The sequence below is a fragment of the Myodes glareolus genome, chromosome 25 (genome assembly GCF_982192425.1).
Source record: "Myodes glareolus chromosome 25, mMyoGla1.1, whole genome shotgun sequence".
NCBI lineage: Eukaryota > Metazoa > Chordata > Mammalia > Rodentia > Cricetidae > Myodes > Myodes glareolus.
The window spans coordinates 34,842,449-34,866,283 of record NC_142050.1 but is presented as its reverse complement, the minus strand read 5'-3'; the positions used below and the strand labels follow the sequence as shown (position 1 = coordinate 34,866,283).

Here is a 23,835-nt window from a genome sequence, read left to right as displayed (position 1 = left end):
GAGGCCTCTGTAGGGTGTCGGCTGCCCTGTCCCACATCTCAACACAGCTCTCTGATCCTAATTTGTTTACTCTCTTTGCTTCCATAAAGAGACTTGAGGCCTTGTCATTAATTTTCTACACGTGTCCCATCAGCTCAGAAGTTCAGAGCCACGTGACTAAGTCTCCAGCATCTACTCAGTGCTGACCTTGGCTGTCCCCACGCAGGGTAATTGATGTGATGATGCTGAAATTGTGAGAACGATTTGGACCAGTGTGTCTGGGATCGCCATCACTTTATGCATTTACATTTTGGATGCAGGGATGAACCATTGTTTTAGGAACTTCATCTGGAGTCTCCACATTTGTTTGCCTGACTTTGGCTCTGGCCTAATTATTCCCATGTCACAGTTAAGGATCTGTTGTCTCCCTCCCAAAGCACTTGAGGGCTAGCGGTACAGTGTCAAGAATGGCTGTTCCATATAGCTGAGAAATTTGCAGATACAAGTTTCTTGATGGAGTACTTAGGGGAAAGCAACAACAACAACCAACAGCAAAAACCCAAAAAGCAACTTACACTGCTGCAGGAGAATTGTCTGTATTCTGTCAATCATATTTTAAATAAACACTGATTGGCCGGTAGCCAGGCAGGAAGTATAGGCGGGGAAAACCAGACAGGAAGTAGAGGTGGGGCAATGAGAATAGGAGTATTCTGGGAAGCAGGAAGCTCCCTCGGCAGTCCTGGCCAGATCACGGAAGAAGCAAGATGTGACCTCCCCGCTGAAAAAGGTACCGAGACATGTGGCTAACATATGCTAGGATAATGGGCTAATATGAGTTATAAAAGCTAATACGAAGCCTGAGCTAGTGGGCCAGTCAGTTTATAATTAATATAGATCTCTGTGTAATTTCTTTGGGGGTTACCAGCTGTGGGAACTGGGCAGGGCAGAAACCCAACCAGCAAGCCCTCATGTTACATTACACTGTGTTCAAGTGCCCATTGTTCAGGTGGTTCTCGGACCTCACACACAAAGGCTTTTTACCAGATTTAACACTGGATGTCTTACTTTCTTTTCTCTTGCCATGATGGAATACCCTAATGGGAGCATCTTAGGGAGAGAGGGTCCATTGAAGCCCACTGCTCTTAGTTACAGTCCATCATTGTTGGGATTCACAGCAGCAGCGATTGGAAGTCCCTCCCAGAGCAGGGAGAGCAAATACATGCATGTTTGTGCACAGCTTGCTTTCCCCACTTAATGGAGTTGAGAACTCATGTCTAAGGAATGGTGCCACCCACAGTGAGCAGGTCTTCCTACCTCAGTTAAATGAATTGAGATAATGGCCCACTGACATGGGCAGAGACCTTGCTTCTGGGTGATTTTAGATTCTGACAACACCACCTACTGAATGTGAACTTCAAGGGATTACCCATTGTTCTATTGAGCTCTCATTTTCATTAAATAGGAGTTAATAAACCAAAAGTAACGGTTTTGCATTATGGTGGTAGACTTTAAGTTTGAAAATAATAATAAGACTATTAAGTCTTATTATTACAAAAATAAAATAATAATAATGAGACTGTTAAGTTTGAAAATGATTCTACTTCGTAACATTTAACCTGAACTCTTGGTCTATACTGTCTAAGGGAAGAAAGAGGCATTTGAGATTTAGTGCTGGTTGTCTTCCCTGGATTTCCCCTGGAAATGTAGAAACCACGTTCGCCAGAAACACGAGGGAAAACCAGAACAAAATGCAGTGTAAATAGTGCCCATCTCTGGGCTTCTATTTGAATCTGTTCATCTTTGTCCAGGAGCTGAGACTGGGACATCTCTTTCATTCCTGGGGTTTCACTTCCTCACACCTGTTCTCTGTACCTTGTGCAGTGTGATGGTTTGGAAAGGAGAAATTAAAGTGTCTATTGGTGGCTAACTTCAGAGATGTTGCAGCATGGGCAGCAGGCTAAGAGGTGTTCAGGGAGGTCTAGGGCTCTTTTTCTCCTTCACCTCCCTCTGATATTTGCTCGCCAGTCATTAGAATGTTTTTTTTTTTTTTTTCATTTCTATCTATAACACAAGAGCCGTATGCTGATGTTTGGGCTATTCTCAGCCTGCCTTAGAAGTGGTCTTGTCATCCACCGTCATTCGTGCCTACTTGATTTTTTGTAACTCTCCAGCACTGTTTTCCCTCTGATGCCTGTGCTGCCCCCCTGCCCCTTCTTCAGCACAGCTGGAGCTTGAAGCAGATGCACTTCCCCATTCACACAGCCATTCCAGAGTGACCTTTGCTCTCCTAGTTCTCTCCCCCGGATTAGTTGGTCAAGGAGAAGTTCTTAGATTTTGTGACTCCCTCCTCCCAGGCGTCACCCTTACTCAGGTCATTCATTGCAGTCATTTTCTAACTCACCGAGGGGTGCTCATCTTGTCTTTCATAAAACTGTCTTTTGTATTACTGGCAGTGATTTCTGTAAAATTTTGTCGAAGACAAAGATGGGGAACGTTCTGAAGCCCTGGGATAAGCATGCAGGATGTTGGTGGGAAGTTGGTCAGTGGGATAGCCCTGTGTGGTGGTTTGAATAGGTATGGTACCAATAGATTCATATGTTTGAATGCTTTGCCAATAGGAAGTGGCACCATTTGGAGGTGTGACCTTTATTATTACGATGATGATTATGATTAGTTTTTCGAGACAGGGTTTTGCTGTACTTTTAGAGCCTGCACTAGAACTAGCTCCTGTACACCAGGCTGGCCTCGAACTCACAGAGTTTCGCCTGCCTCTGCCTCCCAAGTGCTGGGACTAAAGGCATGTGCCACCACCACCTGGCAAGATGTGGCCTTTTTGGAGTAGGTGTGGCTTTGTTGGAGGAAGTGTTTTACTGTGGAGGAGGGCTTTGAGGTCTTATGAACTCAAGTCTGATCAGTATAATGCAGTTGCTTCTGCTGCCTGTGGATCAAGATGTAGAACTCTTGGATCCTTCCCCAGCACCATGCCTGCCTGCATGCTATCATGAAGATAATGGACCAAACCTTTGAAATTGTAAGCCAGCCCCAACTAAATGTTTTCCTTTATAAGAGTTGCCATAGACATGGTGTCTCTTCACAGCAGTAGAAACCCTAACTAGGACTCTAATTTTTTCATATTACCAGTAATACAAATTCATACAACCAGTAGATTATGAGGTAAGGGCTCTCTCTTTCATAATGGTCACATCCCAGTGGTGTTCAGGACTGTTCAGATCTTCCTTCCAACTGGTAAGGGAGGTTTACATTTCAATGTGTCAGAGAAAGAAATTACCATTGTAAGTTTGCTTATGTAAATGCTCTACAAAATAAAAGTTCAGAGGATGCCAAACTGGGAACATTAAAGTTGTTATTGTCAGTGTTGATTTATAACTTTCACCTTCTGTTAAAACCTGTTGACATCCACTCATCCTTGTTTGCTTGTTTCTGGTATTTATTTTATTTTATTTTATTTGGTGTGTGTGTGTGTGTGTGTGTGTGTGTGTGTGTGTGTGTGTGTTGTGTGTGTGTAGCTGGAGATTTCTTATCCTGTCCAGTGCTGTAGCTGCTTTTAAAGTAACCACCCAGAAGCATAATACTAATTACAAACCATTAAGCCTGTTAGCTCAGGCTTATTATTAACTAGCTTTTACAATTTATGTTAACCCATTTCTATTAGTCTGATTTTACCACAAGACTTTCATTTATTTCCTCACATCTTGCTTCTTTGGCAACTGCTGGTGTCTCCCTGACTCTGCCTTCTTTCTCCCTGTATCTCTGCTTGGATTTCCTGCCTGGGTCTATTCTACCTGGCTATTGGCCAAATCAGCTTCTTTATTAATTGATGGTAATAAAATAGTCACAACATATAGAGAGACATCCCACTTCATTTCCCCTTTCCTGTCTAATCAAAAAGGGAGGTTTTAACTTTAACATAGTAAAGTTGGATATAACAAAACAGTTATCAAGCAAGAATTACAGTTACAATATTTAATCTATTTGTATTTGGCAAAATTAAAGATAATACTCTATCATCTATCCTGTCTTTGTGAGTCTAAAATTTTATATCTAATTTATCTTTTGTCATTACTGAGGAAAACTCTAATTATAACTATTTAGTCTTCAACTCCATCAAAGACCCCAGAAGGATATAAGTAAGCAGAAAGTGCATTTTAAGTAACTTTCAAAATTCTAGAAATGGCAAAGATATCTGGCTGCCTGGACATTCACTCAGAGTTCTTCTGTAATGTTAGAGCATCCATCTTCAGCCTATAGGCCAAGAGTATCCTTTTGGCAGACTTCTCAATAAAGCAGGAAACTTGAAACTATCCTGCCTCTACTGACAGTTTCTCAGTCACTTCCTTCTGTGTCCTGCAGAATGTCTGGCAGACTCTTCCATGAACCAGGAAACAAAAGCAAAACCGCTTCTCCAAAGCAATGTATCTTTTAAGTTCCATTTTGCAAATATGTTTTTGACTTACATTTTAAAGCTAAGGCATTTTAAAAATATTGAAGTTGGTATATTTTATCAGTCTCTCTTTCAATCCCGTGTCTCTCAGTCACTATCTCTTATCCATCAGCCATCAAAAAATTCAAAATCAATACAATACAAGATTCAGTCTCCCTATGTATTTTCCATCTTTATGTGGCTTTTTTCTTTTATATGATTTTTGTTATCTCTTCAAAGACTTTGTTTTATTTTTTAAAACTATTTATTTCTTTTTATAACAGTCAATATTTGTTTTCCTTTTTCTCCCAAGCCTACATACATTTTTTTGAACACACTGTGACCTGTTTAGAGGTTTTTGCTTTGTTTTGTTGTGTTGTCTGTCTTTATTGTGTAATTTTTATTGTGTATTGTTTAATCTGATTAAACTGGTAAGCGGGTGTGTCTAGGATCAAATTGGCTGCTTTGGCTGTTGATTCAGCCCCACTTGGCTTTTCAGCATGGTGGAGGAAGCAACAAGCGTCACACTTACCCGCCCTGCCCCCCCCCACCCCAAATGCTGACATCAGGTAGCAAGCAGCTGACCCACAAACCTTTTTGTCTGTGCGAACAAAAGCTAAATCTGCCACACAGCACGGGCTGATTAGCCTCTCTGTACTGAGGCCTGTGTAAGACTTGGAAACCCTTCACACTGCTTATCCCATGGCGGCTGGTGACTGGCTCCATCTTGCAGGCAGCTGTTGGGAGACACATCTCTGCGCCGCTGCTGTGAGAGTGCCTGACACTGTGAGAAATGGAGTGTGGCTCCATTTCTGTGCAATTTGAACCTTTTCTTAAAAGCTATCTCAGGCTCTATGGAAATTCAGGAGCCTCACATGGGTACGCCATTTGTAGCAGGAGGTTTCTCATCCTACCTGGTATTACTTGATATGTGATATTGCTATGTAGAACAGGCTTGCCTAGCACTTAAATATACATATAGCCCATGCTGGTTTGTGCGCATGCGTGTCCTCTTAGCTTAGTCTCCCTATTTTTTTTTTTTTTTTTTTTTTTTTTGGAGAATAATGTCTGACTTCTTAGTATAAAATAGTGTGCTGGACAGTTTTGTGTCAACTTGACACCAGCTAAAGTCATCTGAGGGGAGTGAACCTTAATGAAAAAAAAATGCCTAGATAAGATCGGGCTGTAGGCAAGTCTGTAGGGCATTTTTCTCAATTAGTGACTGATCAGGGAGGGCCAAGTCCATGATGGCTGGTGCCTCTCCTTGGCTGGCAGCTGCGGGTTCTATTAGAAAGCAGGTTCAGCAAGCCATGGAGAGCAGACCGTTAAGCAGCACTCCTTCCGTGGCCTCTGCATCAGCTCCTGCCCCCAGCTTCCTGCCCTGTTTGAGTTCCCGTCCTGACTTCCTTTGGTGATGAACAGTAATGTGGAAGCATAAACTTAAGAAAGCCTTTCCTACTCAAATTGCTTTCTGGTCGTATTGTTTCAGCACAGCCATAGAAGCCCTAACTAAGACAAACAGTAAATCTTTGAACTCATCTGTCAACTCATCTGCCCTTGCAGTTTTCTGTGCAGGCTGACCTTCCCAATTCCTGCCTGGAGACTCCTTCCCAGGCCTTGCTGTCTCCCAAGTCAGGGACAGCAGGACTACAATTTCCTTTGTCTGAAATTCCTATTCCCCTTACTGAAAATCTCATCTTTGTCACTAGAGGGAGCATTCATTGTGAAGTCTGTCTGGTCCTAAGAAGTTAGCTTCTCAGAATACTAAACATACTTCAGTGTTTGTCCCCAGAAATCTCATCACAAAGCTGTCAATAGGAGGATGTTTGATATACACACACCTCTTCCCCAAAGTCCACTGATACCTTCAAGCCAGGTATTGTACCTTACTCAATACTGACTGTCCAACTCCTGGCGTATATTATAACTGCCCCTGGTGTCAGAAAGCGCTTTAAGCCTGAAGTGTTCTGATTCACTGTCTGACTTAGGGACCTGAAAATACCTCTGCAGAGTCCCTTCTGTGTAGAATGTGTTTGCCATATTAAAAGGAAAAGAAATTCCAGAAGTTGCTACCAAAAATTGCAAATGTCAAAAAAATTTATGGAGATTTGAAAATGCAAGTTTTGTGTTCACAGAAATACCCTCTCAGGTACTGTGATAAAAAGAAAAGCAGAATTCAGTATAATTTGAAACCTAGATTTGTGGAGAGTCAGCTTGTTTCCAGAAAACACACCTGAGAAAACTTACCCTCCAACAAAGTCCAGTGAGAACTACACAGCCTGCTCTTATAACTGACATTTTAAATTAACTATAGGCAGGGCCTGCTTTAGCTTAAACTACAGAATTCAAAGTTTAATCATAAGACCCAGAGGTTGTGGGATCTTTCACAGACCCCAGACGTGGGCAAGGCAAGACACACTGTTCACAGGGTGTCTGCTTCCCTTTTGTATGCTAATCTGCTTATTAGCGGCCCTTGCTAGTTCCAGGTAAGCAATGGGCTGCTAATGATACCAGGGTGGAGGAAAATGTACCCGCGGCTCACGGTTAGGGAAAACGGAAATAGCACCAATTGATTCTATCTCATTATTATCAGATGTCAGGTAAAAATTCAACCTCTGGAAACCTTGTCACATTTCAAGCTAATGAGATGAAGTAGAAGGATTCCGCATGTCTCCTCCTAGCCTTTCTTAGGGCTTTCTGCCCTTCCTCCATCCCTGCCTTTCTTTCGTGGCTTCCATATTCAGTCCCCAATTCCCATCATCCCCTTTGACTTCGTGGTAAGTATTAATGCTCCGGCAGAGTAAGAAGGGAGCACATTTTTCCTCCAGTTATCTCTCATCAGCGAAGTGCCTGCCCACAGCAAACTCAGAGTGTTTCTCATGTTTAAAAAGTTAGGAGATGCTTTTGAAAGCAAATTTAAACTTATGCGAAATTTAAGTGAAAAGTAGAGTTTTTTTAGATCCCCTCCTTTATACAGGCTCCTCCTCAAATCCCCACTCTTACCCCCGTTACTACCATCTACCTATGTGGTGCCCCAGGAACTGCTTTTGCGCACCACGTGTTTCTGATTGTATCAAGGCATGAGTCTACTACCGTGTCATGTGTGTTCCTCTAAAAGGATGCTTGGCTGGATCATGTGTGTCTTTCTTCACCTCGCCACACATCTACCACTAGACACCCCACCCAAACTTTTTTAGGCATTCCTATAATTTATTCTCTGATCACTTCATCCATGTACATATAACATATTCTGGTCACATTTTTCTCTTACCTCCCCTTATCCTCCACTCATTCCACAAGTCCCCTTTCTCTAATCAACACCCCCATGCTTATGTACTTTTGTTTTGTCTCTTAGTTTTGCTTTGTGGCTTATTTGGGCTTAATTCAGGACACCCATGTAAGCTTGGATGTGGAGCCACTCATTGTAGAACTGATAATTCAACAGTGGCTACATCACCGAATTCTTCTCTTCCAGCAGCCCCTAACACCACTGGCTGGGGCTTGCCTGGGCCCTATCAGCTCTTTCCACATCGGTTGCAGAATGCTTAGAGGTTTAGTTTTGACTTTATCCAAGCAGTCACAGCTACGTGAGTTTATGAGTGCCATGGGCAGATTGTGCCCATAATACAGTATTTCATAGCCTTCATTCCCATTACCCATCTTCCATAATTTTTCTTGTTAACAAAATATTATACAATTAGAACTGTATAGTAGGCAGTCTTTCAGATTCATGTCTGCCACTTAGCAGCATGTATTAAAAATTCATTCCACTGTATGAACATACAGGTATTGGTTTATCTGTTTGCCCTACTGAGGAACATCATGGCTGTATCCACATTTTGGAAATTATTTTCTAAATGATGCTATAGACATCCATGTGTACATTTTTGTGTAGACAGAACATTTTGTTCATTGCAAAGAAATGATGCTGGAATGCATGCTAAGACTATATTTAACTTTATATGATAAAACATATGAAATATGGTAAAGCTCCTCAGGGAGGGGAGGAGCCTCATGAACCTAACCTATACTCATGAAACTGATGTCTTAGTTTTACTTGCCTTTGCCTAACCCTGACAAATGCAACTTAGGAGAGAAAAAGTTGTGTTTTAATTTAGTTTACCATCCCAGGTTGCAATCGGTTATTGTAGGGAAGTCACACTTGCTGGAACTTCAGACAGCCAGTCACATTCCGTGCACAGTCACATCCGGTGCACTGTCAAGAGCAGAGAGAGACTGAGTGTGTGAATGTTTACACTCAGTTTGATTTCTCTCACACAGTCCGGGGCCCAGCTCAAGCAAATGTGGTACCCCCTTTAACTCTGGGTTTTCCTACTTCAATTAGCATGTGCATGACAGTCTGCCACAGACGTACCCACAGGCCAACCTGATCTAGACAGTGTGTCATTGAGATTCTCTTCCCAGCTGAGTCTAGAGCATGTCACGTTGACAACTAGAGTCACCCATCACAGGGACAATCTTTTGAAAAGCCTGGACGGCCTCTAGAGTCTTTGTCTGCATATTTAGAAGGTAAACCCTGTGCAGATTTTGAGAAGCCTTTCGCTTAGGAGTCACATGGTCTTCCCAGGATCCTCTGAAGATGCTTGTTTTACTGCATCTTCAACAACAAAATTGTTAGCTGCAATTTTGTTTTACAAGTGGTGTATCAGTAATAGCAGAAGGGTCAGATGATTAAATCCTGTGTTTATTTCAAACATGCTAATACCTTTATTTCCACACTGACACTTTGTTGAACACAGCACAGTACCTTGTGGAGAGTGAATTAGCAGCTGTCGGTTTCTTCCATTTTATTAGTACTGTTGTCAGTTTCGTGGAGGCTGGGTGTCAGAGGCAACTCTTTCTTGCCCTGTTCCCAAGGATCATTGCTTAGATCGCGGGGCTGCCAACTGTAGGTCCCTCCTTTCCGTATAGATCCGATGCATTCTTTTACTTAGTTTAGATGCACTTCGGTGCCGCCCATGATCTGTTATCAAAGACCTCACGTATGCCCTGCTGAATTTCGCTTCAAGTATTTTATCAGTGCCTAGTATATGCTGAGAATAGAATTAGGAGAAAAGCCTCTAGGAAGTCTGAAAGGAGAATACAGGGTGGATTTGCTATCTCTAAGTGCTTTGCAGGCACTACTTAATCTTCATGGTAAAGTGGAGGTGGGCATCATGACCTTATTCATTACACTGGACTATCACGCTGCGGAAGAATGAAAGGCAAGCTAAGTTCACCGGGTCTATAATTATTGCTGTTTTCTTAGTATAGCCATTTGCCAGCGATAATTCGTCACCAAAATGGTATGTGAAACCTATCACAGCACTGCTGTCCAACAGAGAACAGTTATAAACAAATGTTAAGTAAATGTTCATTCAAAAAAAAAAATCTCCGGAAAACACTTTGAATATCTTGTCTATCTGAACTATTCTACTTTCCACACTTGAAGGAGAGTGCGGGATGTCTTTCCTGTTTAGAATATCTTAACTTTCAGTCGGCTTTTCAGTTCCTGTTAGGAATTCAGATGCAAGGGTTTTAATAATACACCAACTTGTGAGATTGCCCATCCCAAATCTCATTAAAGTCCGCTGCACTTTTACTGCATCTGTGGCCTTCAAAATTGGTAGCACCTGCATCTCTTTAATAAAGTCAGCCACACTCACTTAAGTTCCCCCCACGCTGAATTCCGAGGAGGGTTAGCTCGGCCTAGCAAGCTTCATTCGTGTGGCCTGTGGGAAATCAGGCAGCTTCGAAAGGGCCGCTACATGGGCCGAGTATGTTTACTCAGAAGCATGTGGCTTTACTGATCGCTTTTGTAGCCCCTGGTCCTGCTCTGATGGGCAGGCAGCCTTGGGCTGGCACTTGGCCCTGCACACTCACGGCTTTTCCCTTGGAAGGCTTACTGGGTGACAGACTGGGCCTATACTTGTCCCTGTCCTCTCTGTCCCTCATTTCCGCCTTCACTCTCCTGAGCTCAGTATTGGAATTAATGAGAGTCTGTCTTTCAAAGCTTGTTTTCCCTATATTTATATATTACTTCTGTAATTACACAGTTCCTACAAATGCATGACCACTAGGAGTCAAAGGCACATGGTACAAGCACTACCTTGCTCCGTGTGGGAGTTGTACCATTGAGGGTGTGTGACCTAATCACTCTGACAATGATGGCTTCCACTTCTCAGCATTATAGCCAAAAAAAAAAAAAACCCAAAATAGATATTTTTACATTAATCACAGTTATTTTTCCCTTCTGCCTCTTCTTTGCCATCTTTTCCTTTCCTTTGCTCTTCCTCCTCCCTCCTCTGTATTTCCTGTCCCTCCTTCTCCTGGCATATGATCTTTCCTATCAGTATCTTATTAATTCAGTTTTATACTATCTGCCCCAAGACTCATGTAAACGGTATCATGTCATGATATAGATCCAAGCCCTTATAACACGATTACAGAGAATATACAATGTACCTTTAATATAGCACACATTATATCATGCTTCCAGAGTGCATGTTCGTAGAAATTCTGTTCTAGCCTGGTTGTCCGTGCTAGCCAGGAGAACGACCACTTACTCATGTAGGACAATGAATGACGCCAGATACCTGGCTTTTTCCTCCCAGCGCTATTCTCTGATCAGGTAGACCTGGGCTCATAGCACTACAGCTGGGTGGAGGCATGTGCCTAGCTTAGCCCAGCATCCGGGACTCACAAAGCTTACGTGAGCCATAAGTGTAGGTTTCCATCTCTTGTGAATTCTCATGGGCTTTCTCAAGGCTCAGCACACACTCGGGTTACACCAGAACAACAATGCATTCAGAGACCCTGGGAAAGGGCAGCACATGGGCAAGGAAATTCATAATCCCACAATCAAAAAATTCATTTAAAAAACCTGACAAGTTTATTTGATTGTTTTTGCATCGTATCTCTTGATCTTCGGAAAATGGTTTTCAAGTTTCCTTAAGCCTTCAAGGACCTTCTAGTATAACCTTTACCAACTTTGGTTTTCACTAGTTTGAACAATTTAACTCCTTTGGCAGATGTTGAAGCTACTTCTATTCCCTGGCCCTGTTTGGCATTTGTGGGGAGATGTACATTTTAGAAATCATCTTGACATGTTTGATTTTCGTGAATAGAGAAGCTTAGAAGTTTCTTGTTGATAAAAGAGTATTCTTGTAGATTGATTGCTGCAAGATTCGAATTTACCAAGGAGGACTAGTGCTAATATATGCACCATTTGGCATAAATTTGAATAATGAGTTCAAATAATCCTAACTTCAAACGTAGAAGAAAAAATTTAATTAGTGTGACCTGTTGACATTTTATTCCACACGTAAAATACAGCGCACGCACTCGTGAAATGGGTGATGGATTTCTCAGCTCACTAAGTTAATCACATTCCAGATTATGAGCAATTTAAACAAGTGGCAACATGGAAAGGGGTTAATGGAGTTTAGGGTGAAGTCTGAGAGGGGGGCCAGAGCAGGGCTCATTTGACTAGAAGTATGTAATTGGTGGTATAATTTCCTCAGAGCGAGGATCACCAGTTTCTGCACAGTTTCTCTCTAGTTTCTAGACCTGAATTTGCCAAAGCTCCACCATTGCCTGGAGGCTCTTTCGCTGGTTTGCACCTGACTGACTTCTCTCCCAGTCCTCACATTTGTGGATATTAATGAGGAGCCATGGGAGAAACAGAGCCATCAGGGAACGTAGCTCTATGAGGGATTTATTAGGAAATGGGACTAACTTGTGCAGTTACGGGGGCAAGTCCCACCCAGTGTCACCTGCAAGCCAGTGACAGGAAAGCCCGTGGTGTAGTCAGCCGCTCTTCGGAGGAGACATGAGACGCACAGGAGCAGTGGTGGACCACAGCTGGAGGTGCCAGCCCAGGAGCTGGTATGGGAGTACATGCTGCTCCGATAGTCTGCAGTCCAAAGACTAGGGAACTGAAGAGCTGTGACATCTGGTGGCCAGAGAAGGACATCCCAGTTTAGAGAGAGGGGCGAGAGTAGAGGAGAATGGAAGAGGGGAGGGGAGGAGAGGAGAGAGGATGCTCTTTTGTTGTCTTTTGGCACTCCAAAGACTAGATGCTGCCCATCACACTGGTAAAAGTGGATCTTGTTTATTTAGTCAACTGATACACTGTCCATCTCTTCTGGGCACTCTCACAGCCAGAAAACAGCATCACCACTCACAGGGGCATCCCTCAACTCAATCTAACTTGCAGGCAGAACGTACCATAGTGCTATGTATGTAAAAGTGGAGAGCTTTTAAGATTAGTACTGAAGTAGTAATGTATCTGTCACATACTGTTTTTGTTTGTTTGTTTGTTTTTGCAGAGCATGCACTCCCTCCTGCCTTCTCTGTCAGGATAACTGTTGTGCTGGGTTTTGAAAGACCATTCTCTAAATATATACATCCCTAAATCAGATAATGACTGGACCAGCAAACTGAATCCTCTCTGTAGAGGAAAAAAATAAATGAATGGAAATTGATGGCAATTTTTGTAGAAGGAGCGGTGGGCTGCATTCCCGCCCGGATCCCGGCTAGCTTACCCCCGAAATAATCACAGAAACTGTATTCATTTAAACACTGCCTGGCCCGATAGTTCTAGCCTCTTATTGGCTAACTCTCACATCTTGACTCAACCCATTTCTAATAATCTATATCTCACCACGAGGTCGTGGCTTACTGGGAAAGATTCAGCATGTCTGACCTGGCAGCTTCATGGCAGGCGGCTCTCTGCCTCTGCCTGCCTCTGCTTTCTTTCTCCCAGCATTCTGTTCAGTCTTCTCCACCTATCTGAATTCTGCCCTATCAAAAAGCCAAGGCAGTTTCTTTATTAACCAATGAAAGTAACACATAGACAGAAGGCCCACCTACTCCAAATTTTAGAAGAAGGCTTCTGAGACTGCTGCAGAGAATCTCTGGCCACTGTCTGGCTTCACCTTCCAAAAAGCACATAATGTACATTCTGAGAGGATCAATGGGGGGCACCATGATAAATAAGTTCTGGGAAGCATCTGGCAGGTGCTAGGATGGCTTGTCCTAGTAAATGGAAACTCTGTTAGGAAGAGTAAGTTTGCAATTATTCTGATTTATTGTGATCTAACTCTTGTTCTCAGGAGTGGGTTAAGGAAGTGCTCATCTGGAAATACTAGTGTTGTTTTTTAATGTCTATATTTACACACACACACACACACACGCACACACGCACACACACACACACACACACACACACACACACACACACACACACCTAGTTGGTGTAGGCTTTCCCACCTCCTACCATTGGTTTGAAAGCTAGCTCTGTGAGGGATATGACAATCGTAGTGATGACCATTTTGTGCGCATCTATCTCTGGACGCTCTTGTCCTGGGATCTTCTAGCCAGCACAGGGAGATCCCCTTTGCTCACATCCTTGGACCTTTATCTCTGTTGTGGGGGCGGGGCAGGTAGGGGGCAGCCTCCAGCAGTACAGCAGGACTTTGGGAGGAATCCACGGAGTCGGCACAAACTAGAGCTTTTCTATCTGAGGAGGGTTTAGGAAAAGAAACACTCACACACTCTCTTGATGGCTTCCTTTTTTATTCTCTGTTCTCGCATGTTCTGTTCTTTCTGTATATATTTTTCCTACTGTTCATCTACTCCAACAAAGTTTTTCAGGAATCACAATGTGGTTACATTCTGTTTTTCAAGTGAATGAAAAACAAACAGTAAAGAACAGCATGTTTTCCATATCCCTTGCATGATTAAACATTTACATACACAGGTGAAAAGCAAATTAACCCAAGAACCCACGTACATCCATACCCAAGCAACTTGTAGATTAATATGTGGGCAAGCAAGGTGTTCTTGTCAGGTCTTTTACTGGCAGGCTGCGTTTTGCGGAGAAAAAAATTTTTTACAAAGAGAGGACCAATTATTTATTATTTATCTTGAAAGGTAGTCTTATAAGGAATCTTAAAGGAATCACAAACCTAAACTTTTATATATGAAAAAGAACCAGTCAGCTCCGCTTTTAATCTTTAGGGTATGTCTCCACTCATCAACTCATCAACAGGTTTTTTTTTTTTATATCAGGAGATTGAGGGCAAAAATGGGCATAAGGAATTAATCATCCTCTTTGATCATCAACCAATCCTAGCAAGGAAGGTATATCAGCCAGTGATAATTGGACTGCTTTGTTCTTGTTCCCTGACCTTAGAGAGTTCCACATTCAGCTATGTGCCTCTCTAAAACTTTAGATTGTCTTCTTGGGTTTTTAACCTCAAAGCCATTTAACAAAAACATCTTAGTCTAACTTTATTTTCAAAGCTTTGTTTAAGCTATGATGCACTCTGAAACCCGTGAACATCTCTCAACAATAAGGTTAAAAGAATTTAAACTAGCTGGACTACTGGGACTCAGTTATTAATCTTTAACTTGAGCTACAATCTATGCAACTCCTTAGGTGAAATTCATGGGCCCTCGCTGTGAAACGTATCCTTGTATTTATTTTTAATTCATCCAAACACTGTGTAGGCTATCATTAATATTATCAATGTAGACAGTACAGCTTATGGAGAGGTCTTCTTCTTGGCAATCCATAGGTAAAAATGCCTAGTAGAACGGGATGTTCCCAAGAGATAAACACACTGTATTACAGGCAGTGGAGATCTCCCCACATCCACTCACACCATGCTAGACACAGAGAAAGAGAGCCGCAGCAAACATGTAAAGACACAGCAGAGGCAAAAAATATTCCGGGGTCTGCAGTCCTGTGGCTTTGCCTAAACGGAGTTCCCTTCTGGTAGGCTGACACCTGGAGCTTCAGTTGCCACCCACTGCTCCTCTGGCATGGCTAATGACAGGCCCGGGAGATCTCATTTCTTCCATCGCATGCGTATTTGTATTCAATGACAAAATTCAACTTTTATTGGGGTGAATAATCCAGAAGCTTCTCACCAAAACACATTTGTTTTTCGTTCATGCTTGGACTTGTTTAATGGTGTAGACTGTGCAGCAAAGCCTTATAAGTTTGCTCAACTGATGACGTGGGCATGCAGCCCAGGACAACCATAAAAATGTAGCCCAACACTGTCACAAATTACCTTGAAAATTATGAGTTGTTTTTATTTTAGTTTGGGACCAGATTGCTCTGTCCTTGAGCGTGAACTCTGTAGGTGGCTCTGTCCTGTTACGGTGTCAACAGTTAGACAGGCCTTTGCCAGCTGCTGCTTCATCGCTCCCCCTTCTAGTATTTACCGCTGAGAAGTAAAAACATTCTCATACCGATCTTGTATATATGAGCTGATGTTTGCTCTCTTGAAGTACATACAATCTTTGCCCTATGTGTTCTTGTTTTAAAATTGTTGTATTAGTTGCTGTGGTGGTTTGAATAGTTATGGCCCCCATAGGCTCATGTGTCTGAATGCTTGGCCTGTAGGGAGGGACACTATTCGGAGAAGTGACCTTGTTGGAGGAAGTGTTAGTCACTGTGGAGGTGGGCTTGGAGGTTTCCTATGCTCAAGCTATGTCCAGTGCCGTACACAGTCTCCTTAGGCTGCCTGTAGATCAAGATGCAGAACTCTCAGCTCCTTCTCCAGCACTATGTCTGCCTGCATGCCACCATGCTTCTCACCATGATGATAATGGACAAAACCTCTGAAACTGTATGCTAGCCCCAATTAGATGTTTTTCATTGTTGCCATGGTCATGGTGTCTCTTCATTGCAATAGAAACCCTAACTAAGACAGTTACTATCTTTTTCCCCCAACTTCATGCAAGCTAGAGTTATATGAAAAAAGGACCCTCAGTTGAGAAAATGGCTCAGTCAAATTGCCAGTAGGAAAGTGTGTAGGGCATTTTCTTGATTAATGATTGATGTGTGATAGAGTGGTGCCTTCCCTGGGCAAGTGGTCCTGGGTTGTATAAGAAAACCCACCGAATAACCGTGGTGAACAAGTCAGGAAGAAGAATGCCCCATGGGTTCTGTTTCTTGCCTCCAAATTCCCGCCTTGAGTTCCTGTCCTGACATCCCTTCATGATGAACTATAATCTTCTGGGGGAAACAAACCTTTCCTCCAACTTGAGTTTGGTCTTGGTATTTATCACGGCAATGGAAATCAAAGTAAGGCAGTTGCTTTCTGCGGCTGTGATGAACACCACGGCCAAGGAGACCTAAGGGACAGAGTTGATTTTGGCTTATGGTTCCCGAAGGATAGACACTGTGGGGGAGAAGCCTAACACAAGTGACAGGCATGGCAGGAGCAGGGAGCAGAGCTCCCATTCCAATCAAGTACAAAATAGAGACAGTAAACTGAAGTAGCCCAAGGCTTTTAATCTCAGAGCCCATCTCCAGTGGATGTGCCACTATCCCTTGGATCCCATTGGGCTCTCCAGTGGGTACAGAATTGATAATGGCTGTCCCTCCCCAGAATCTGTAAGTCTCTAATGGTTCAGCAGGGAGGGATAGGGCCACATGAGTCCTATGCCAGTTCGTGATTGCTATTGAAAGGCTCAGTTTGTGAAAGCCCAGTGTAGGCAACCTCGGAGGGTTTGTAAGATTATTGTAAGACTGCGATCTTTGGGTCAGGCCCTGGAGACCACATTTGACAGCTTTCCCTCTTTCTGCTCTTACATTCTTTCTACTCCCTCCTTGGTGATCATCCCTGGGCTTCAGAGGGGATGTTTAGGGTTGAGCTCTCAACCATCACTTGTTCTAGGGACCTTGGCTAGCTGCGATTCTCCTCATTCCCCACTGTAGAAGGCAAAGAGAAGCTTCCCTGATCATGACAGAGCATGGCATCTGTCTGAAGGTATAAACATACATCCCCGATGCTCTTACATTTCGTAGTGGAGTGTATTCACTATATTGCTGTGCTGGATGCTTGGTAGAGTGTTTCAGTTTGGAAACCAATGTTTTATTTTCTGACAATTTCCTTATTTTCTCATGTTTGTTCAACTCCCACATTGGATGCTGGACTTCCTAGTCTTCAACTTTTCTGTCATGTTTTCCATATACATATATTTTACCTACCTTTTTCCGCAACTTTATCTCGTGACCTTTTGACTGAGATCTGTATTTATTCCATCAAAATTTAATTTTCAAAGTATTTGGTATGTCTGGTTATTTTCTGTGTGAGGTCCTGTCCTCTCAAACTCTTCCTCTTCTTCTAACATTATCAAATAGTACTTTGATTTCACAGATGGATTCATTTTCTGAAAACTTTGCAATTGTGTTAAAAGGTAATATTTTTAGAGCTTTTTCTTTTTTAGACTTTGCATTTTATTTCATCTTTTATTTTACTCTCTAGGTTTTGTATTAGATGGATGTCCCGGTTTTCTGATCATATTTTACATTTCTGCTCATTGTTAAAAGTGAGAGACAAGGCTGGAGAGATGGCTCAGTGGCTTTTGGAGGATCTGGGTTTGACTTCCAGTACATACCATGGGTAGGCTGCAACTTTACCTCCAGAGCATCCAATGACCTCTGTTTACCTCTGCAAGCACTCATATTCATGTATACATACTCATGCAAAGACACACAACACTATACATAATAAAATAAAATAAATATATTTTTAAAATGTGAGTGAGAGATGTTTAACTGACCAAGAATGCTGAGATTCTTGGTAAAGGTTTTGGACTTCAAGCTTCTTTATGTGAACTAGGCAAACTGATGCATGAGAACTCCAAGTCAGTGCTGCCATTAGGTTCATGTGAGGAGAGCCCAACTTTAGCACACCATGCTGTGGTCCTTCCCAGCTAAGCCCTGCTTCCTGGAGAATGTCAGTGCTGAGGGAAAGGCTTCACCTCTTATTGCATTTCTTTACTAGGCTTTATGGTCTCACAATTCTTGGTAGCCCTAAGTCTGTTCTTTAGATGTTTATAGGCCTTTTCCTCTAATACAGTTTTGAAGAGACAGTATATAGTGTGGATGCAACCACGCCCTGTTACAGGGAACTGTTTGCATGGACTTTGGAGAGTTCTGCGGTGTGGTCTGGTTTGTCCGCAAATACAGGGTCTTCGTGTTCTGGGTGAAAAGAGAAGGAGTCTCTAGCTTTGAGTCACAGGCACTGTCCTTTGTTCCAGTATGTCATTGACTCCTAGAGTTCTGATTCTGACACCTCCGTCAGGCATCAGCAAAGGTCTGTTTACAAAGTAGGAAAGTGATGCCTACTCTCACAGTTTTGAAACTTTATGTTAGTACCTGTGGAGGAACATGAAATTCAAGTGTACCATTCTCACCTTGGGCCCTAACAACTATTGGGGGTGGGCCTGCTGCCATGTTAACACATTATCCCATGGGTTTGTCAGATTTCAAAGGAGTCTTTCCTCATGCCAAGACTGTAGATTCCTTGATACCAGATTTTGGCAATGAAGTTCCAGGTCATTGTACTCTGCAAATTGCCAGTTATCCCCCATCTTCTGTGCCTAGCATGAGGAGTACAGGGATCTAGTTCCACCCAACACAAAGCACTCTACCTTCAGCTGCTCTATTCCCCTACTTCTCACGGTCCTTGTGGGGCTTAGAGCAAGCCCACGGAGGATTCTGTAGTGTAAAGTGTGTTGCTTCATTCATTTCCTCTTTCCTTGTAGGATGAACGGCGGGCTGCTTCCCCCTCCCCCCACATCGCTAGCTTTACCCGAAATAATTACACGGAAACTGTATTCTTTTAAATACTGCCTGGCCCATTGCCTCCAGCCTCTTATTGGCTAATTCTCACATCTTGCTTTAACCCATATTTAGTAATCTGTGTAGCACCATGAGGTGGTGGCTTACCGGGTAAGATCCTAACCTGCATCTGTCTCAGAGAGGAGAGTCATGGCGACTGCCTCATTCCTTCTTCCCAGCATTCTGTTCTGTTTACTCCGCCTACCTAATTTTCTGTCCTATCAAAGGGCCAAGGCAGTTTCTTTATTAACCAATGAAAGTAATACATAGACAGATGACCCTCCTCCATCATTGTCTTCTCTTCCTTTGCTTCTCCTGTTCTTTCTCCTCCCTTCCTCTCTCCTCTCCTCCCCTTCCTCTCCCTCCCTGCCCTTTTTCAGAGAGAATTCTAAACTTCTTGGAGCTGAGAGCTTTTTTAGATGTGTCAATGCTTGCACTGGGGTTTCATTATGATGTAACGCTTTAGGGTCTCTTGGTACAGAGAGAATCTTTTTATAAGATGCTGGAATTTGGAGGCCCAGAGCATTCTGTGTGTTTCTTTCATTTCAAATAGCTTCAGAAAAAGCTAAAGGCAAGCACGGAAAGTGTCAGATGCCCAGGAGGCAGGAGAAGTTTGGTTGTTGTATATGCTGTTTACCTCTATGATGTGGGCTTCCAGCAAAAGTTGACTTCTTTCTCTGTTTTCTACCATGCTTTTCATTCTCTTTGATTTTTTTTTAAAAATTGTTAGGAGATTTTATTTACATAATGAAAACTAATGGAAGAAGAAAATAAGAATTGAACTCAGAGGATACAGCTAAATGTATGGAAATATGCAAAAAAATTAAAAATTCTTTCATCAGAAACTTATCAACACTTTATTTGGAATCTAAAAATCATGGGTTGATTGGATTAGATCCAACTACTTATGAGAAATCTTCAATTCCTGATTGTATTCAGCTAGAAGTCCTGTTTAAATTTACTTACAGGTGCATTCCGTCTCCTGTGGGTGAGGATGCAGGATATGCCTGGGATCTCACCCTTGCCTATTCCTGCAGATTTCCAATGTTCTGTATCTGTTGTACACTTTTAGGGATAGACTCCGATGTGTGCTCACTCCATTACCAACGTTTGGCCCATTTCTTGCTTCCATATTTTCCTTGCTAATACATTTTAAAAAAATGAAATTTTACCATAATTCAGTAACATTTTTGAGAAAAAGAAGTAAATGTGCTAAATCTGTCATTTTACTCATGAAGGCGGGTTTTTCTTTTTTGCTTAGTTGGAAACTGTAAATTTTAACTAATATATATCCCATTATGTAGAGTCAGTATTTGGCAGTGTTTATTGAAGGCAGGGTCTCTAAAAGGATCCGAAAATGAATCAAAGCAGCTACAGGGACACTAAAGCTCAGGGTAGAAACATTCTTTCCACTATTCTTAATTAAAATGGAGGAAACTTTGACATGAAGTTTGGCAGCTGGTTATCAATAATGCAAAAGGAAGGTGTTAATTTCCCGCAAGTTTCTGGTTTCTTCTCACCAGATAAGTCCCGAATCAAGGTGACTGTGACATTTTTGCAGTACAGTTATTTTTTTCCCCATTTGCAGAAAGAGTGGGAATGACTTTGAACTAAACAGAGCTATAACCGCGGAGCTCCTGACACTAGCTGACCCTTGTGGTGTAATGACTCCATTTCTCACGGACGGTGCCCAGAAGGTAGTGAAGGGGAACCAACAGTGATGGTTCAGTGATTCAGTTTTAAATAGGGCGTGAAATTTCATCGTCACAAAATTCTGCAAACACCTTTTCTAAACACAGCGGCTTTCAAATCAAGGCTATAGGGGACCCGGTAATGTGATAGGCAGAGCAAAGAGCTAAGCTGAGCGGTTCTCAAGTTCAAAACAGTGTGGGGAGTAGAGGCCGTGGGTGAATGGCTGTGGACACATCTCCTGCGTACGAGAGTGCACATGACTGCTGAGTGCAACCATGCAGTGAAGTGGCAAGAGAGGTCATCGTTCTTCTTCTCCAACAGCTAAGCATTCCTTAGTCAAATGCAGTTTCTTTCAGTCACCTGTTTCAGGAGAAGGCAAAAACCGCCAGTTAGACCTGCAGGGGAATTGAGCTGCACATCTTGGAAAAACAGCTTGGCGGGTTGTTCCTGGTGGATTCTCAGCCATGTCTGACTCTAGTTTAAAATGCCTGTAGTTAGGGTACATTGGCTTGTTTATATTCAGACAAGACTAACTCCAGGTATGGATAATTGAAGGAGATGAGAGGTATTGGAAAGAGTATTCTTAATTTCTATCTCCAAATTTAAGAAGATAGATAGTTATTGATTGAATTTTACTTCTCCACATTTGAAATTAAGAGGAAGTATTTTGCATATTAGCAAGGTTTCCATATAAACTGCCTGAATTATAGCTATATTCACTTTCCACAACTTTTGGCTTACTTCTATACCTAGGCCAAAACTTTTAGCTTTCCTCGACCTTCTTCAACTATTAAAATATCATTTAGCTCTTCGCTTGGTGGATGACCATAGTCAAAATGTATTTGATAGTATAGCTGACGGCACTTTCCTCCTTTTGTCGTTTGATTGCTTGTTTTAAAGTAATGTCTCACCCTGTGGCTCACACCGGATCTCATTATGTAGCCCAGGCTGGGCTGTAATTTATGACTCAGCCTATGCGGCGCTGGTGTTACTGCACCCTCTACCTAGCAGGTCCCCTTAACGAGTACCTTACAGAGGTACTTACTCCCCTTCCTTTCCACTCCCTTCCACAATGCCTGGGCGTCACTCTACAAGTCCTTAATGCTTCTCTTTATTGTCAAAAAGAAGGAAGCTGTAGTCATTTGAGGTTGTTCTCCCAAAGAGATGGCGTGCAGAGGTAGCTTCACCTTCTGCTTAGCTTCTAGAAGTGAAGCTTAGCTAAGCTTCTGCTTAGCTTCTAACCAACAGTGAGTTGGCCCTCCACGTGTGCTCTCTATTTCTCTGCTTCTACTTTTGTCTACCCCATAAAAATGGTGTGTGTTGTTGTGAAGGCACACTTTTCTCTTTCACGTGAGTGAATGCTAACTCATCATCTTTCTTTTTATACACACATTTTGAGTACTTACCATTTCTTGACCATGCATGGAGAGTAAAGCTGAAAAAGCTTCATCCTTGATGTGAGAGAATTCATACTCACCCACAGGCTCACATAGTCCAGCCAGGTGATGGATGCTCCAAAGATCGATATATGCAGGACTTGATGAACCTGCAGGAAAAAAGAAGAGGTATTGATCTGTTGTCCCTAGTGGAAATCAATCCAGGGAATAATGTTGAGAAAGGGGCTACTTATTTCTCTTGGTATCATTCCTGTTTTTCAGATAAAAGATCAAAGAGGCTTTGTGTGATTCAGAGAATACCCTTAGTATAAATTATGCCATAGTGACTATTTATTTATTCCTTTACTACTTTGACAGTTATTAAAACATTTTTATGTTAAAATGTATATTATCCTGTTATATAAAAACTTATCTTTGTGATTTCATTTGTTGATGGTCACTGTGGTGCCTGTTCTTTTCAAGTCTTTCATGGGTTAAATTCAGTTTAAAGACTTTGGTTTATAACGGCTTATCTTCAGGAATCCTTCCTTCCTATGTCCTCATGCTGACTCCCTCCTCCTCTCCTCCCTCCTTCAGTTTTAGATATTTAATTCTGCTGTCACCCGTCAGGCAGCAGCAGCAGTTGACCAGCTCCAGGCATAGACATAGCAAGCTATCGCAATGGGCCGAAAGACGAGGCTCGTGTGTTCAGGCAGAGAAAGGGTGGGTGTCCAGAATCCTGAACGCTTCATTGCTTCCCCAGGCTAGGTCTTCTTGCTGTCTACTGCAAATGTGGGTGTTCACTATCAGCTGGCGGTGAGCCGCTGCCCATTTTTGCAGTCCTATTATCACTGCGATATTAGATATTATACTTCATATCAGGGCCACAGAGGAAAAAGCCCGGTGGCAGGGACAACACGAGTTAAACAAGGTAAATATATGACACCTGCTGGGAAGAAGAAGCTCCCTGTGGCCACCGAGGAGCTTCATAGAGCATACACTTGCCTCTGTTCATGGTTGTATCCAGATTCCCATAATGTTTGTAAGATTTCTTTTTACTCTTGAGAAACACATTTAAGTCAGTCTAAAGACCTGATATGTTATTTTAGATTTTTTTTCCTCCTCCCTCAGCCATCCCTCTGGGTATTCTCGTTGTTCGTGGAGACTGTGATTTGGAGACCTGCCGTATGTACATAGACCGCCTACAGGAGGTGAGTTGATTTATTATTTATTCTCTCTAGCTGTTCCCTTCAATAAGAAATTACCAGCTATATACATATGTGCATATATATATATATATATATATATGTGTGTGTGTGTGTGTGTGTGTGTGTGTGTATCTAAACTGATGAAGAAGCAAAGGAAATGGCGTTTGTGGCCTGTCCTTTAAGCATCCACCACCCTCTCATCTCTACTGTTGGTTTCCTCTGCCCGTTGCTATGGAAGAGGACCTACTGGGTGAGCTACAGGTGCTGATGCCCTGGTGTGCCCCACGGCTACACTGTAGCTTGGAAATTCCACCTACTTGCCAGGTTGCATACCTGTGTGTTTTTAGCTATTCAGAATTTCAAAAGAACTGATAAATAATGAAAGAACCTAGAGTTTTGAGGCTACCTGATGTTTTGTATCCAGCATAGACTTCTGTCAGAGACAGCTAGATTTTTTTTTTTAATGAAACTTCTTCCACAGGAAAGAGT

General features: G+C 42.4%; 1 protein-coding gene across 6 annotated transcripts in view; it reads left to right on the top strand.

Moving 5' to 3' along the window:
* The window catches only part of Dgki (diacylglycerol kinase iota), a 455,950-nt gene that overhangs the window by 330,788 nt on the left and 101,327 nt on the right, over positions 1-23,835 (top strand). For all 6 annotated transcript variants that reach the window (XM_085683757.2, XM_085683755.2, XM_085683753.2 and 3 more), the window contains one exon: positions 23,270-23,349. In XM_085683757.2, coding sequence (XP_085539883.1) covers positions 23,270-23,349 — 80 coding nt within the window. The remainder of the gene's footprint in view (positions 1-23,269; positions 23,350-23,835) is intronic.